General features: G+C 39.4%; 1 protein-coding gene and 1 long non-coding RNA gene across 5 annotated transcripts in view; one reads left to right on the forward strand and one right to left on the reverse strand.

The window, feature by feature from the left end:
- Window positions 1-16,993, forward strand: part of SBF2 (SET binding factor 2) — a 508,637-nt gene that overhangs the window by 419,166 nt on the left and 72,478 nt on the right. For all 4 annotated transcript variants that reach the window (XM_055548648.1, XM_055548644.1, XM_055548646.1 and 1 more), the window contains exons 18-22: window positions 8,260-8,430; window positions 10,927-11,189; window positions 12,393-12,565; window positions 13,396-13,469; window positions 14,929-15,124. In XM_055548648.1, coding sequence (XP_055404623.1) covers window positions 8,260-8,430; window positions 10,927-11,189; window positions 12,393-12,565; window positions 13,396-13,469; window positions 14,929-15,124 — 877 coding nt within the window. The remainder of the gene's footprint in view (window positions 1-8,259; window positions 8,431-10,926; window positions 11,190-12,392; window positions 12,566-13,395; window positions 13,470-14,928; window positions 15,125-16,993) is intronic.
- Window positions 55-3,807, reverse strand: LOC129628962 (uncharacterized). Its single transcript, XR_008703019.1, has 3 exons — window positions 3,748-3,807; window positions 906-1,113; window positions 55-453 (listed from the first exon to the last, which is right to left on the reverse strand). It is a non-coding gene; the product is annotated as an uncharacterized LOC129628962 (long non-coding RNA).

Consider the following 16,993-nt stretch of genomic DNA (forward strand, 5'->3'; position numbering starts at 1 on the left):
ATCAGTATTTTATTGTTCCTAATGATTAATGAATCCAGGCGTTGACTGTCAGTGGCCTTTAAGACTGCAAAAAGAGAAACAACCAGATGTGCCTCTTATACTGTATCTGTGAAATATTGTTGCCAAACAGTGAAGCCTGACTCGGATCATGCTTCTAGATCCAGCTACCAATTTGTAGGAAATGTAGAGGACAAAAGAATATTTCACATGAGATCACTGGGATGCAGTCAACAACCACTAGACAGATGGAAACTCTGTTGGACAAATGATCCAGTTTCTTCAAAAAATAGATTGCAGATGGGTGGGCGGGGGGAGGTGGACAGACAGGTGGTAGAGAAATCTAAAGGTTAAAACTTACCTCATATATATATATGAATGAATGAGAAATGAATGTATGTAGAATGTATGTATGTAGACCTTGTTTGAGTCCTTCCTGAGTCAGACAAACTGATTCTAAAAAAAAAAAAAAAAAGTAAAAATAAAAAACAAGGAAAAATCAAAGGAAAACTTTTTTAACATTTAAAAGGTATTTTAAACACTGACTAGATATTTTATATTAAAGAATTATTAAGTTTTCAAACAGTAGGTTTGTAGAAAGTCTTTGTGAAGTAATTTCTCATTAGAAAAATAACCAGTGTACAGTAACCCAAAAATGTTTATTGGTAGAAATAACAATAGGAATATATCTGAGAATTCTCTCAATTAGTTCCAGGCACTATTAAATAGTACTGAAATTATTCATCAAAGCTAAAAGTTGATATGAACCACTGTTTCTAATAGCTAAAAGGTAGAAACAATACAAATATCCATTAACAGGAACAAGGAAATGCTATATATTCATACAGTGGAATGCCACACAGTAAGTTGTGCAATGAATAAGAAATTAAATTCTCTAGCTAAACTACCTGAGTTTGAATCCCAGCTCTGGTCCCAGTATTTCCTGGCAATATTCTCTTGGACAAATTACTTAACTTCTCTGTGCCTCAGTTTCTTCTCTTTTAAAACAAGGGTAATAATAGCATTTATCTCAGGGGATTGTGGGGCTTCCCCGGTGGCTCAGCAGTGAAGAATCCACCTGCAATGCAGGAGACACAGGAGATGCAGGTTCGATCCCTGGGTGGGAAAGATAGCACACACACACAGTAGATTATAAAATTACTCTAAGGACTAAGTCATTTCATAAATATATATAGTGAGAAACCACCAGAACAAGTTAGTTATAATAATTATTATTTATTACCTTAATAAGTCTAGCAACATAATATATAAAAAGCCAAGTGGCAAAATAAGACACAATATGATACTGCCTATATTAAGTTTCAAAACCTACCAAAAAGAAGCAGGGATTTGCATCCTGTTTTGTGTTTTTAGGAATACTAAACCCAGACAAAGGACTTGACAACACCATATTTGATTTCTACTAAATTTTGGACAACAAAGGAAAGAAATTGATTCATCTTCTCTCTCAGTATGTCAGTATTTGCTAAGCATCTTAATACAGAGAATCATTAAAAAGATTCATGGTTTAAGGACTTCAACCCTGTCATTCCAGCTACTGACAATGGCACATCAAATGAATACTGGGCAGTGCTGCAAATGGATATATTTCTTGTGTAGAAATTGTGTGTTTGGATCTTCTAAGGAGTCCAGGAGAGGTTTAGATGGTTATGCATTTAAAGTTACTTGCACTGCTCAGTTTCAAGGAAAAACTATAGTAGATTCTCACATTACATCCTTTTAATTATTCGATTACTCACCTTTCTGTCAACCCCACTGACAAATGAACACAATATTCCAAATACTCATCTCTTGGAGGCCGCTGTCTGTCCCTTCTGAGTTGTATGTATATAAAGAGCCAGATATTTTGTCCCAATTAATTATATAGTTTAACTAAATATTACATAAATCAATGAAATATAAACTGTATATTTTGAAAAAGATTAGTAAGGAATAAGATGAAACCTGCAATGTAATCCTGTATATTCTTTATGGATACAAACAGGTATAAAAACATAAATGGGAATGAAAAATAATTCAGGATCATTGTTGCCTTTCAGATAGAGAAATGGGGTGAAGAGTTTCAATCAAATCTATGTTGTATGTCTCTTGTTAAAAAAATAATGCACAAAAGCAAATGTGTTAAGATGTGGCTAAGAGTTGATAAATACAGGTTTTAGATACACATTTTTCCCATTTCTGTCTTCCTTTTAAAGTCTGTCAAGACTAAGCATTTCCAAAGTTCATCAGAATACATTCAGAAGTGACTTAATATGTGGGCTTCATTAAGCCAGTGTAGAATCATAAAAGGACTGACTGGCACCAGCCCTGAATTGTGCAGTGAGGTACTCTTGTAATTCCAGTGTCCAGAACTGGATAAGAAATACCCAACAATTTAAACAGTGACTCTTTGTATTCTAATTATTATTTAAGACTCTTAATATTTATGGACTCAATCTTCCTAGGCACTTTTTCTCCTGGAATCTGGTTTCCCTCTGAGCTTGGGCCTGGAGAGCAAACATATCTAGCCAGACAGGCCTTAGACTGGCCTCTCATACTGATATCTTAACCTTCCCTTGACCAATTCGTCTGAGAGGATTTGTATCCATCTATTTGGATTTGAATCTAGCCTGCTGGTTGGTAAGCCCCATGAAGTTTATTCTCCATATCCTGTCCCATGCTGGTTTCCTTTGAATGCTCTGTGAAAAACTGAATGGCATTGCTTAATCTGGTACCTTCAGAGCTGTTTTTTTTTCCTAGACAAGAAAGTCAACACATTTTTAAACATCTCATGAAATTACATAGCAAAATATCAACTGTTTCTTTAGGATAAAATCATAAGAATTATGAAATGTAAAGTAAATATTGTTGCCCGATTTGAAGAGGAAGAAAGATATCATTTGACAACAGTATTCCTTACCACCACCATTACCCTCAGACCTTCAGTATGGATTGAGTCTCATCTGTATGCAAAATAAAAGGTCATGAAGCTGGCATATGGGCCAATTTGAGAAATCGTCTTAGGAAAGCCTTTTTTTCAAACCAAAGAAGTGATTAGAATCATGAGATAGTTTTCTCCACAGGTGCTTATTTTCTTGTTTACTAAAACTGCTGTCACAGGATATAGTGAATCTGAATCCCTGAGCAGTATTATTGTATCTTTCTCTAGATAATTATAGTTTTGTTTGGTGGAGTATCTTAATTTTTGTATTGTACTGAAATGACATAAAATAATGGAAAACCTTGTCTCTGTTCCCTTCTCTTCCACATATCTTGCTATGTGACCTTGGGAAAATCCATTTGCTTTATGAGATCTCTCAAATGTACAGTGAGGACGTGCAGTATTCTTCCACCCAACTTTCTAGCCCAGTCAGGCTGTAGAGCTCCATTTTTTTTCAATTCCTATTTAAAAATCCCTCACGGAGAAGGCAGTGGCAACCCACTCCAGTACTTTTGCCTGGAAAATCCCATGGACAGAGGAGCCTGGTAGGCTGCAGTCCATGGGGTTGCTAAGAGTTGGACACGACTGAGCAACTTCACGTTCACTCTTCACTTTCTTGCATTGGAGAAGGAAATGGCAACTCACTCCAGTGTTCTTGCCTGGAGAATTCCAGGGACGGGGGAGCCTGGTGGGCTGCCGTCTATGGGGTCCACAGAGTCGGACATGACTGAAGCGACTTAGCAGCAGCAGCAGCATGGAATTTAGACAGAATAAGGTGCTACTGCCCTCTGCTGGTCCTCAGTACATACCTGCCCATCAGTGCAATGATCTTGCCCTTTCAAACATCAAAGGTCTCAGTGCTCCTTGCTTTCACTTGAGAAGACATAGCAGGAAACCACAAAGAAAAGAAGCAAATTTCATGTTTAGAAAAATTATGTTTTAAGTATTTGGGAATTAATAATTTCTTACACATTTATCAGATGCCAGCACCATTTGTGACTGACTTGCTACCAAAAAGTGCGTATCCTATAATGCCTTCACCTTACTGTCATTCTCATCCAGTAAACAAGCAGTGGGTTCTGACACTTTGGGCTACTGTTTCACACCATTTTTCTTCCTTGGAACATATGCAGTCCACTTTTGTTGAAAACACGAGAAGTTTTTATGTAGTCACTTTTAGTTTTTGAATAAATAGGAAGATAATAACTGATATGTGCCAAGTAAAGTGAATATGCATCAACAGTGAGAAAAATGCTAAAAGAAGGCAGGGCTTCATTATACTCTCAAATTCCTATAGAGCTCTGTCAAGTTGTAATAAGAGATTTATTGTAATAAATTATTTACTGTATTGATGATCCTAAAAGAACTTTATGTAAGAAACTGATAAGGATTTATTAAGTATAATTTCAAAACTCCAAAATGTTAGAATCTGTTGTTATATTGTGTTCATAAGAAATGGTGCTGCCTGACTATACTCATGGGAAAGTCACGCTTGTACCTTGTTTAAATTTTATGCCTTTAAAATCTCTTTCATAATAGGTATGTGTATTGCCACTGAGGTCACTGTTATTCCTTAGAGTGGTTGGGGCAAAAAAAAAATTGAAGTGCAACCTACATCCCAAGTATCCTTAAGCAGAGTGTAGAAGGAGTATGTGACTCAGAGTCTGACACTTCTGTTTGCATATTCACAGAACCACACACATTTTATCCCTGATTTCCCATAGGTAGAGAGTTCAGTTCAGTTCAGTCGTTCAGTTGTATCTGACTCTTTGCAACCCCATGAATCACAGCAGGCCAGGTCTCCCTGTCCATCACCAACTCCCAGAGTTTACCCAAACTCATGTGCATCGAGTCGGTGATGCCATCCAGCCGTCTCATCCTCTGTTGTCCACTTCTTCTCCTGCCCCCAATTCCTCCCAGCATCGGGGTCTTTTCCAGTGAGTCAGCTCTGCATGAGGTGGCCAAAGTACTGGAGTTTTAGCTTCAGCATTAGTCCTTCCAATGAACACCCAGGACTGATCTCCTTTAGGATGGACTGGTTGGATCTCCTTGCAGTCCAAGGGACTCTCAAGAGTCTTCACCAACACCAAAGTTCCAAAGTATCAATTCTTCTGTGCTCAGCTTTCTTCACAGTTCAAATCTCACGCCCATACATGACCACTGGAAAAACCATAGCTTTGACTAGATGGACCTTTGTGGACAAAGGAATGTCTCTGCTTTTTAATATGCTATCTAGCTTGGTCATAACTTTCCTTCCAAGGAGTAAGCGTCTTTTAATTTCATGGCTGCAGTCACCATCTGCAGTGATTTTGGAGCCCCCAAATATAAAGTCTGACACTGTTTCCCCTGTTTCCCCATCTATTTCCCATGAAGTGATGGGACCAGATGCCATGATCTTCGTTTTCTGAATGTTGAGCTTTAAGCCAACTTTTTCACTCTCCTCTCTCACTTTCATCAAGAGGCTTTTTAATTCCTCTTCACTTTCTGCCATAAGGGTGGTGTCATCTGCATATCTGAGGTTATTGATATTTCTCCCGGCAATCTTGATTCCAGCTTGTGCTTCTTCCAGCCCCGTGTTTCTCATGATGTACTCTGCATAGAAGTTAAATAAGCAGGGTGACAATATACAGCCTTGACGTACTCCTTTTCCTATTTGGAACCAGTCTGGTGTTCCATGTCCAGTTGCTTCCTGACCTGCATATAGGTTTCTCAAGAGGCAGGTCAGGTGGTCTGGTATTCCCATCTCTTTCAGAATTTTCCACAGTTTATTGGGATCCACATAGTCAAAGGCTTTGGCATAGTCAATAAAGCAGAAATAGATGTTTTTCTGGAACTCTCTTGCTTTTTCAGTGATCCAGTGGATGTTGACAATTTGATCTCTGGTTCCTCTGCCTTTTCTAAAACAAGCTTGAACATCTGGAAGTTCACAGTTCATGTATTGCTGAAGCCTGGCTTGGAGAATTTTGAACATTACTAGCATGTGAGATGAGTGCAATTGTGCGGTAGTTTGAGCATTCTTTGGCATTGCCTTTCTTTGGGATTGGAATGAAAACTGACCTTTTCCAGTCCTGTGGCCACTGCTGAGTTTTCCAAATTTGCTGGCATATTGAGTGTAGCACTTTCACAGCATCATCTTTCAGGATTTGAAATAGCTCCACTGGAATTCCATCACCTCCACTAGCTTTGTTCATAGTGATGCTTTCTAAGGCCCACTTGACTTCACATTCAAGCATGTCTGGCTCTAGGTGAGTGATCACACCATCGTGATTATCTGGGTCATGAAGATCTTTTTTGTACAGGTAGAGAGTAGCTGTGTTTTGAATGAGCAATCCTCATGCAACTTCCCTTTAAGGATTTCCTGACCTTTGCTTCATGGTCAGTTCTAGCTTATGGCTGAGTTAATAGATGATCACCCCAACAACAGTACATAGGCCTACCTTGAAAGGGACTTACACATGAGATTCAGAAGTACACAGACTCTAATAGGCAAAAATCACAGCCACCCCACTTCCAATTATTTAAGTACTACAGTACATTTCATCAGAGAAGGCGATGGCACCCTACTCCAGTACTCTTGCCTGGAAAATCCCATGGATGGAGGAGCCTGGTAGGCTGCAGTCCATGGGGTCGCTGAGTCGGACATGACTGAGTGACTTCACTTTCGCTTTTCACTTTGATGCATTGGAGAAGGAAATGGCAACCCACTCCAGTGTTCTTGCCTGGAGAATCCCAGGGACGGGGGATCCTGGTGGGCTGCCGTCTATGGGGTCACACAGAGTCGGGCACGCCTGCAGCGACTTAGCAGCAGCAGCAGCAGTATATTTCATGGTATGCATGATTTATTCCAGTTGAAGATTTAGTCTGCTCTAGACCAAGAAGGAAGTTTGTATGTATTGAGCATATAATTTTTTACCAGGTACCTTATACATTTGTTATGTGTCCCTAAGAAAAGAAAGAACTCTGCTACGTAACTGTTATGTATGCAACTTTAATAGTGATCTTCAGTGTTCAATATTTCAGCAGAAAAGAATTCACTTATTAATTGCTTCAAAAGAAAACTTACATTATCAGAAACTTTAGTTTTACTGATAGAGAAAAAAATAATTCAATTCTAAAGAATAAAATGGACTGAAAAGTTCTCTAATGAGACCATTATCAAGTATTTGCTGAGAAATAATAGATTTAATTTTTTTTGAGACATTTTTAACTTTGAGAAATGAAAGCAACAGCTGTGGAAAGGTGAGTCAGGTCATATCAGAGGTTTCAAGGCAGAATATTACTCTGCGAAATAAAACCTAAAATAAAAGATTAAAATAACAAAGACTTGTACTAACTGTTATTCAATTTATATATGATTTGCTTTCAGTTTCTTTTCAAGATAATTTGTTATAATAAAAAGGGCAGGGGATTTGGAAACAAACTTTGGGCTTGAAACCTAGTTCTACCACTTATGTAATTGCTATATGGCCTTGGGCAATCACTCAGTTAAACCTATTTGAACTTCTGTGTCCTCTTCTTTAATTTGGCAATAACAACATGCATCTTACAAGATTTTCAGTATTAAATGAGGTGTGTGTTTATGAAGTGCTTCAAGTGACTGCAGAGGTAGTTTTCCTTCCCGCTGTTGTTAATCACAGAGTAAGGTTCACTCTTACTTAGAAGCCCGGCAGGAAGTCCCAGAAAGGAAGGGTTGGTTTTAGATGACCTTCCCACACCCAGACTTGGTTAACAGAAAATACCGTGGCAGCCCTGCTGGCGAGTGTGTGAGCCAGGCAGCAGGCTTCGTAAGGAGGTAAAGGGCTAGAATGAGCAGGCAAGAAATTCATGATACGCCCTCATTCTGTGTATAAGGCCAAGCTGTAGGCTCACTCGCATTTCAGTTAGTGCCCTCCTAACCCCACCAAAATGTACTCTAATACCAAGTAGAAAAAATTCTGAACTATCTGGAATTTTAGATTTAGGTTGTGATGGATTTTATTACATGTCCTAATTGTAATAACTACCCAACTTCTACATTTCCTGCTATATGCACAGTACAGTGTTTAGGTACGTTTCATATATTCTCTAATTCGTATAATACTTTTGATTTTAAAATGTCCCTTTTAAGAGATAAAATGACAGAGACCTTTAAAGGATTTGATAGCAAGCCCATAGCTGCCAGTTAAAACTGTGTACGTTGCTGATTGCTAAGCTTGTATTGCCATAAGATATGTTTAGATAAATCCTTTGATCACATTCACGATTATCTGTGGCCTCTGTAACCTTCTGAACTGTCCTGACACTGTCAGCTCCATGGTGATATATACTATGTGTTCTCACAGAAACTGGCCCCTGGAGTCAGCCAGTTTGCTTACACCTGTGTACAGGACCACCCCATTTGGACGAATCAGCAGTTTTGGGAGACAACCTTTTATAATGCGGTGCAGGAACAGGTTCGCTCCCTGTATCTCTCGGCCAAGGAGGACAATCATGCCCTGCATCTGAAGCAAAAGGTAAGATAAAGAAATGTATTTGTGTGGGGCTAGGGTCCTGGCTTCAAGGGAAGTTCAGTCAGGTATTATCTAGCCACTTCCTACCAGTGTATTTTTGGAGAAGGCAACCCACTCCAGTACTCTTGGCTGGAAAATCCTATGGACGGAGGAGCCTGGTAGGCTGCAGTCCATGAGGTCGCTAAGAGTCGGACACAACTGAGCGACTTCACTTTCACTTTTCACTTTCATGCATTGGAGAAGGAAATGGCAACCCACTCCAGTGTTCTTGCCTGGAGAATCCCAGGGATGGGGGAGCCTCGTGGGCTGCCATCTGTGGGGTCGCACAGGGTCGGACACGACTGAAGCGACTTAGCAGCAGCACCAGTGTATTTGGCGTTTACTTTAGGAAGCCCCCTGGTGAGCATCTTTCTTCTATTGATTCCTGATATTTTTTTTTCCCATAACTTCTTACTACAGTTCTGTAGCACTAGAATTGTTTTATTGTATTTTAATAAGAATTCCCTGGAAACATTTATAGGAAATTGAAACGAGTCAACCTAAAATACCTAGGCAGATGTCTCTGTGCAATTAACTTCTTGAAGAAATGTCAAATTAAAGTTGCGTGCTGTGTCACTTCAGTCGCATCCGACTCTTTGCAACCCTGTGGACTATAGCCCACCAGCCTCCTCTGTCCAGGGGATTCTCCAGGCAAGAATACTGGAGTGGGTTGCCATGCCCTCCTCCAGGGGATCTGCCCAACCCAGGGGTCAAACCTGCATCTCTTATGTTTCCTGTATTGGCAGACGGGTTCTTTACCACTAGTGCCGCCTGGGAAGCCCAAATTAAAGTTAATTGAAATTTTGAAATGTCATACACTAGCTGTCTGATCTTAGGCAATTCACTTTAGTTTTCTGTGTCTTATTTCTTCATTAGTAAAATGAGCAGACATGATTATTGTAAGCTTTTAATGTCTAATACAAGTGTAGGGCATTGAAGAGTTCCTGGCACATACTAAATCATAAAAGTTAGAAATTACTGTCCTTATTAACTGAACTTAGAGCAGCATGAAGGGCTGATTACTAGTGTTGATTCACTTTAAGAGTAATTTTTTGGAGTAATTTGTTGGTGCTTTTTTACCTTTTTTATTGAGTAATTTTTCCACATGCTGGGCTAATACATCACTGCTGATCCTTTGCTGCATTTTAAATTTTCCTTATACTATGTGAGATAAATGAACCTAGATAGCTAACTGAAACTGCCTGATATTCATACATTTCTATGCCTCAAATAATTTTAACCATATTATTAGTCTACTCATGAATATGATAAGAACAGAAACTTTTAATAACAAATGGCACTATCTGACATCTATCAGATATTCCAAATTATTACTATACAATTAGTTTTAATTATTTTCTTAATTAAAAACTCAAAAACACCAGATGCACTTGGGTAAAGGGGTAACTTGGGCCACATCCAAAGAGTATTAGCTTGAGGTCATGTTGTAGAGATGATTGGCCTGGTAAGGTGCTTTTGATAATTTTTAAAGAAAATATAGTGCTGACATGGGTATGAGGGGACCCAGGTGGTGCTAGTGATAAAGAACCTGCCTGCCAGTGCAGGAGATGTAAAAGACACAGGTTCAATCCCTGGGTCAGGAAGATCCCCTGGAGAAGGAAATGGCAACCCACTCCAGTATTCTTGCCTGGGAAATCCCATGGACAGAGGAGCCTGCTGGGCTACAGTTCACGGGGTTGCAAAGTGTCTGACGTGACTGGTGACTTGGCACAACATTGGTATATCTCCAAAACATTCATAAAGCAAATACATGTCATTGCTTCTATGTCCTCTATTCTGTAAAAGTGTGTCTTAGAGCCCCAGGTTAGATATGAGTAAGACTATAGATACACCAGCTCTTCATAAGCTGTAAAGGACTATGCAGGTATGGGTTACTGCTATTGTTTAACTCTTCAGCCTATGGGAAACCCCTCTTAAAAATCCCATGGACACCTGTATACCCATTTAACGATAATGTTTGACTCCCACATTTACAAGGAAATCTAGCTCTACTTTTTTGTGACTTGGGTCATTCTGTCTTTTTCAATCAGAGAGCAGAAGAAAAGAAACATAGCGGAGTATTAGAAAATGCTACTGGCACATTTGACCAGAGCATTTACAGGTATTTCAGGTCAATAATTTGTTGTAATTGGTGACCTGAAGGTGATAGAGCCAGAGATAAGTATCAATAAATGCAGTGAAATGGTAGCAGTGAGAAGTATGTATCTCAGTGCTTTGCTGCTGTCTCCTTGGATTTGTCACATGGTTCCATTCAAGGCCTGTTGGAGCTCAGAAAAAAAGAAAGACTGAGTTTCATGTTCTTGTTATATTTTTTTATGTATTTCCACTTTTACTGACATAGGTATTTAATAGATGAATTATTAAAACATCTCCCATGTTTTTTGAAGCTTGTGTGAAGTGACAGATTTTGATTTTGTTTTGTTTTGGTTTGGTTTTTAGGATAAACTTCCTGATGACCAATATCAGGAGAAGACAGCAATGGACCTGGCAGCTGAGCAGCTACGCCTTTGGCCTACTCTGAGCAAATCAGCTCAGCAGGAGCTGGTGCAGCGAGAGGAAAGCACTGTCTTTAGTCAAGCCATTCACTTTGCAAACCTCATGGTCAATCTGCTGGTTCCACTGGATTCAAGTAAAAACAAGCTCCTAAGAGCGTCAGCCCCAGGAGATTGGGAGAGTGGGAGCAACAGCATCGTCACAAACAGGTACCAAAATGTGGGCACACACAGACACCCTGTCCTTCTTGGTTTAGCACAGAATATGAAGTATTTGGGGTAAATGGTGCTATACACATTTCAAAAATTAACCATTTTTCTCACCTTCAGACTTGCTCAGCTTTTGTCTATTAAAAGACCTTGACTACATCCAACTATTCTTAATTATCTCCCGTACCCTCTTCTCTTTTATGACCTCTGACTTTTTAAATGTCTCACGCATTACTGATCTAGCCCTTTCAGTTACTTTCTGCCACAGCAACTTACAGAAAGCACTGTGGGAAAGTACTAATGGACTCTGATTAAAGTGATTATTTGTTTCTTGGACCTCCTTTTCCTCATCTTACCCCTTGCATTTGCCTATAATCATGTCCTCAACCATTCTTTGTTCTAACACTTTCCCTAGTGGCTCAGATGGTAAAGAAACTGCCTACAGTGCAGGAGACCCAGGTTTGATCCCTGAGTCACAAAGATCCCCTGGAGAAGGAAATGGCTTCCCACTCCAGTATCCTTGTGTGGGAAATCCCATGGACAGAGGAGTTTGACAGGCTTCAGTTCATGGGGTCACAGAGTCGGACACAACTGAGCGACTAACACTATCTCAACCCTAAATACTTCCTGTACCACTGAAAATAAAAACCATAGACCACAAGGCCTAACAGGATCTGGCCCCTGGCTGCTGCTCAGACTTTATTTCCTACACTCTTCTGTCAACCAAACTGGCCTCCCTGTTCAACATTCAAAGCATGATACTGCCTCAGGGCCTCTGTGCTTGTTACTCCCGCAATCTGGGATACTCTCCGAAAAAGTCACAAGAATCCCTTCATTTAGTGTTCTGCTCTGAGGTCACCTACCCAGAGAGACCTTGCTGACTTCCTGTCTTAAGTAGCACATCATCATTATCTTATACCTTTGTTTCTTTCATGACATTTTCTACAATCTGATTTACATAGTGAGTGACTAAGGCACCTAAGTTGGGTCCAAAGGACAATGCCTGACGGTAGCTTCCAAGTGTAGGCGAGACATTGCATTTCGCCACTATCACTTATAGAGGAGCCGAGGAGTTAAGTGGGGCTTCTGCTTGAGTACACATCCCTTTGAGCAAGTTTAAACTGCTGTGGAAAGTCACCGTGATATACTAGTCATTTGTTAAATTTGAGCCCTGAGCGTGATTTCTTCCCTTGACTTTCTTAGTATTGCAGGAAGTGTAGCTGAGAGCTATGATACAGAAAGTGGGTTTGAAGATTCAGAGAATAATGACATTGGCAATTCTGTTGTGCGTTTCATTACCCGATTTATTGACAAAGTTTGTACGGAGAGTGGAGTTACTCAGGATCATATCAAGAGCCTGCATTGCATGATACCAGGTAATCACTTTGCAGACATCAGAGAACCAGAATATTAGAAATAATTGAATAAGGATTATTCTTATGGGTCATTTTCCAGCATAGCACTTGGCTTCCAGGTAGCTTAGTCATGCTGTTTATTTTTGTTTTGATTTGTTTTTTAAATAGCTTTAAATTGTATAAAATATACGTCATAAAATTTGCCATTTTAAACTTTCTTAAATGTAAAATTCAGTGGCATAAATTATATTCACAATGCTGTACAACTACTACCAATTGTCTATTACCAAAGCTTTTTCATCACCCCGTACAGACAGTCTGTACCTGTTAAGCAGTAGCTTTCCATTCTCCACTTTGGCCCTTGGTTGCCTCTTAATTCCTTTTATCTCTATGAATTTGCCTATTATAGATAATGCATATAAGTAAAATCATATAATACTTGTCTTTTTGTGTCTGACTTATTTCCTTTAGCATAATGTTTTCAAGGTTTATCCACGTTGTAGCAGGTATTGTGGCTTCATTCCTTTTATGACTGAATAATACTCTGTTATATGGATATACCATATTTTCTTTATCCATTCATCTGTTGATGGACACTTGAATTGTTGTGACTTTCTGGCTCTTGTAAATAGTACTACTATGAATATTCATACACAAGTGTCTGAGTTTTATTTTCAGTCTTTGGGGGTATATACCTAGGAGTGGAATTGCTGGGTCATATGATAATTCTGTGTTTAGCTTTTTGAAGAACCACCAAACTCTGATTAGTTTTCAATTCCAAAATATCCAGAATTTGTTTTAATTCTGCTTGTTTGGTACTCTTTTATTTTGAATTCTCTGACTCATGCCAGGAATTGTAGCTATGCACATTGAAACCCTAGAAGCAGTGCATCGAGAGAGCAGAAGACTCCCACCTATACAGAAGGTAATTATTCCGGACTGCATGCTTTGAGGGAGTAAGTAAAACCTCCTAAAAACAGCAACAGTAGATTGTTGTGCCACAGAAAGTACCTTCTAACATTCTACAGACCAGCTCTAGTTTTAATGATACATTAAACTTTGAGAGGAGTTTACATGTAGCTCCTCATAAAAAGGATAGGGAAGCAGAATAGGAGATCAACAAAGGAGCAATAATAATCTCTTGTTGAGTCTACTTTTATAGGCAGGGCATAAATTGTGAACATTCTAACTTCTAAGCCCAAGCCAAGGTTTTATGTTCTGCCTCCTTCCCCCAAAAAATGACTTAAGGCAATTAGTATAAAATCACCAGGTTCCTGAATCCGTATGCATTACAAGCATACATCACAAACATCTGGGAAGTCTATTAAAAATTGAGAGGCCTGAATCTCAGCCCAGCCTCCTGAATTGGAGTACCCTGGGACTTGGCCTGGGAATCTGTACTTTAATAAGTATCCCAGGTGATTATTTTGCAGTTAGTCTGGCACCAGTCTGTGGAACTAGGGTTTAGGACCCTCTTACCTATGTAACAGAACTATTAAAAATAAATTCAAAGGAGAAATCAAAAGCCAGATGGAAAGGAAAGATGAGTCTATCAGAAATCTGAGACACAGTGATCATTATACTTTGGCTTTACATTTTAGCTCTGAGCTTCCTTGAGCCAACAAAGAGAATTGTCCGGATTTGTATAGTTTTTATTGCTCAGTAAAAGAAAATAAGTGAAAGCTTCAAGAAAAATGGACTTTTTTTTTTCTAGCACTAAACTCTTCAAGGGAGTGTATCATGTGGTTCCTTATTTCCCAAGATAGGTAAATGGTCATAACTTGGCCATTTTTTTTGTCTTAATATTTATTAAAGGCTAATAAGAAGGGCTCTTTAAAGTCGTGTCCATTTTTTTAAATATGTTTTTTCAGTTTGCAAACTAACGATGCTTTTGTATAAAACTGAAGCATTAAAGGAGCACACATTGTACAAAATGAAAGTCTCCCATGATTCTCCTCTGACCTCTACGCTTATCTATGACAGTACCAGCTTTAACAGTTTGGTTCATATACTAAAAGGAAATCATAATGTACATACTGGTTGGTAACTCTTTCTACTTAACAATGTATTCTGGCATCTTTCTGTGTTTATGTATCTAGATCCGTGCCATTCTTTTTGACGGTTGCAAAATGTTCCGTTGAATAGGTATCTCAACTGGTTTAGTAATTTCCAGCAATTTTACTGTGAATAAGTAATGCTGCAGAGAGTCTTTTTACATCTGGATGCAGAAACATCATTTCTGACTCTTCTCAAATCTGTTTACTCATTTTGGCTACGTGGGAAGTCTGATTCACATTTTTAGATCTGTAGCTAACAAGGTAACCTTACTCTAGGGCTGGAAATCTCTCTAGAATTGTGTCTAAAATAACTTCGTCTGTTGTTAGCCCAAGATTCTTAGACCTGCTCTACTGCCAGGAGAAGAAATTGTTTGTGAAGGCCTTCGAGTCCTACTGGATCCTGATGGAAGAGAAGAAGCCACTGGAGGCCTTCTTGGAGGCCCTCAGCTTCTGCCAGCAGAAGGAGCCTTGTTCCTTACCACATACAGAATTCTGTTCAGAGGGACTCCCCATGATCAACTAGGTAAGGCTCATATTATGTCATCAGAACAGGGATATCTATGTGAGGCTTTGCTTCCATCTGTGTGCAGTGATTTGCAGGTCAGCTCAAAATCAAAGTAAGCCTTTTGCCACACACGTATTTTGTTTTTAGAATACTGTCTGTCAAACCTAATGATAATTTGGATTCTCATTTAATGAACCAAGGATATCTTCTAAACAGCAAACTATGGTTCATCCACAAAAACTATAATAATTTCATGAAGTAGCATTTTGTGATTTCAGGGTATTCAGAGTATCTAGCTGCTAGTGGCATCCCCTGCTGACTTCCCCACCTTCTGAATGCTGCAGTAAACTGTTAAGGCTGAGGTTTTCCAGATTCAGGATCCCGTTTGTGAGACGGAAGGTGTGCTAAGTATTACAGGGCTGTACAGCACTAACTTGACTTAACCCCACCCACTTCTCTCATTCCGTTTCAACTAATCCTTTCCTCTCTTAGCGGAACACTCTTCTGCTCCTAAACTCTATCAACCTCTGTTTTCCACAACTGTCCACAGTCTTCTGCATTAGAAAGAATAGCAGACACTATCAAATCTGAATTATCTTTTTAAAATCACTGTAGTCTCTATGTAAACTATTCTAGTTGATAAGCATATAAGGTTTTGGATGAAATTATTGGACTCTAGATCAAAAAGCCCAGGTTTCAGTCACTGTTGACCAATCTGGATATCTTAAGTAAGTCCCCTGATCCAAGTTTCAATTTCCCCTTTTATAAAATGAGGGGATCGGACTCATTTGGTGATAATCCAGTGGTTCTCAGCCTTGACTGCGTATTTGAATTATCTGGGAAGCTTTAAAAAAAAAATTCTGGCTCTAACTCTCAAACAACTAAATTGGAATCTGTAATAGGCTGCTAGGAAGGGGGAGACCCAGATATCTATATAGTTTTCATACATACTGAGGATTGAGATGGCTTAAAGCTCAACATTAAGAAAACGAAAATCATGGCATCCAGTCCCATCACTTCATGGCAAATAGATGTGGAAACAGTGTCAGACTTTATTTTTGGGGGCTCCAAAATCACTGCAGATGGTGACTGCAGCCATGAAATTAAAAGACGCTTACTCCTTGGAAGGAAAGTTATGAGCAACCTAGATAGCATATTCAAAAGCAGAGACATTACTTTGTCCACAAAGGTCCGTCTAGTCAAGGCTATGGTTTTTCCTGTGGTCATGTATGGATGTGCGCCAAAGAATTGATACTTTTGAACTGTGGTGTTGGAGAAGACTCTTGAGAGTCCCTTGGACTGCAAGGAGATCCAACCAGTCCATTCTAAAGGAGATCAGCCCTGGGTGTTCTTTGGAAGGAATGATGCTAAAGCTGAAACTCCAGTACTTTGGCCACTTCATGAGAAGAGTTGACTCATTGGAAAAGACTCTGATGCTGGGAGGGATTGGGGGTAGGAGGAAAGGGGACGACAGAGGATGAGATGGCTGGATGGCATCACTGACTCGATGGACGTGAGTCTGAGTGAACTCCGGGAGTTGGTGATGAACAGGGAGGCCTGGCCTGCTGTGATTCATGGGGTTGCAAAGAGTCAGACACGACTGAGCGACTGAACTGAGGATTGAGAAACATGGGGATACATGGTCACTAGAATTCCTTCCTCATCTGAAATTATTCAGTTGTCATTTGATGAGTATGTACTATATGCTGTGCACTTTGTCAGACAGTGGGATTCAGATATATGAACTGTATTATCTTCAAACTCTCACAGTTGTATAATCCCGTGCTTACCTAGAATCAATGTGGTTTATTATCTTGGTCATAAAGATTGCTTACCACATGAAAAGCAAAAAGCCTATAAAATTCAATAAACAATGAATCAACAGGA

Source organism: Bubalus kerabau, chromosome 15 (assembly GCF_029407905.1).
Source record: "Bubalus kerabau isolate K-KA32 ecotype Philippines breed swamp buffalo chromosome 15, PCC_UOA_SB_1v2, whole genome shotgun sequence".
In the NCBI taxonomy this organism is placed as follows: domain Eukaryota; kingdom Metazoa; phylum Chordata; class Mammalia; order Artiodactyla; family Bovidae; genus Bubalus; species Bubalus kerabau.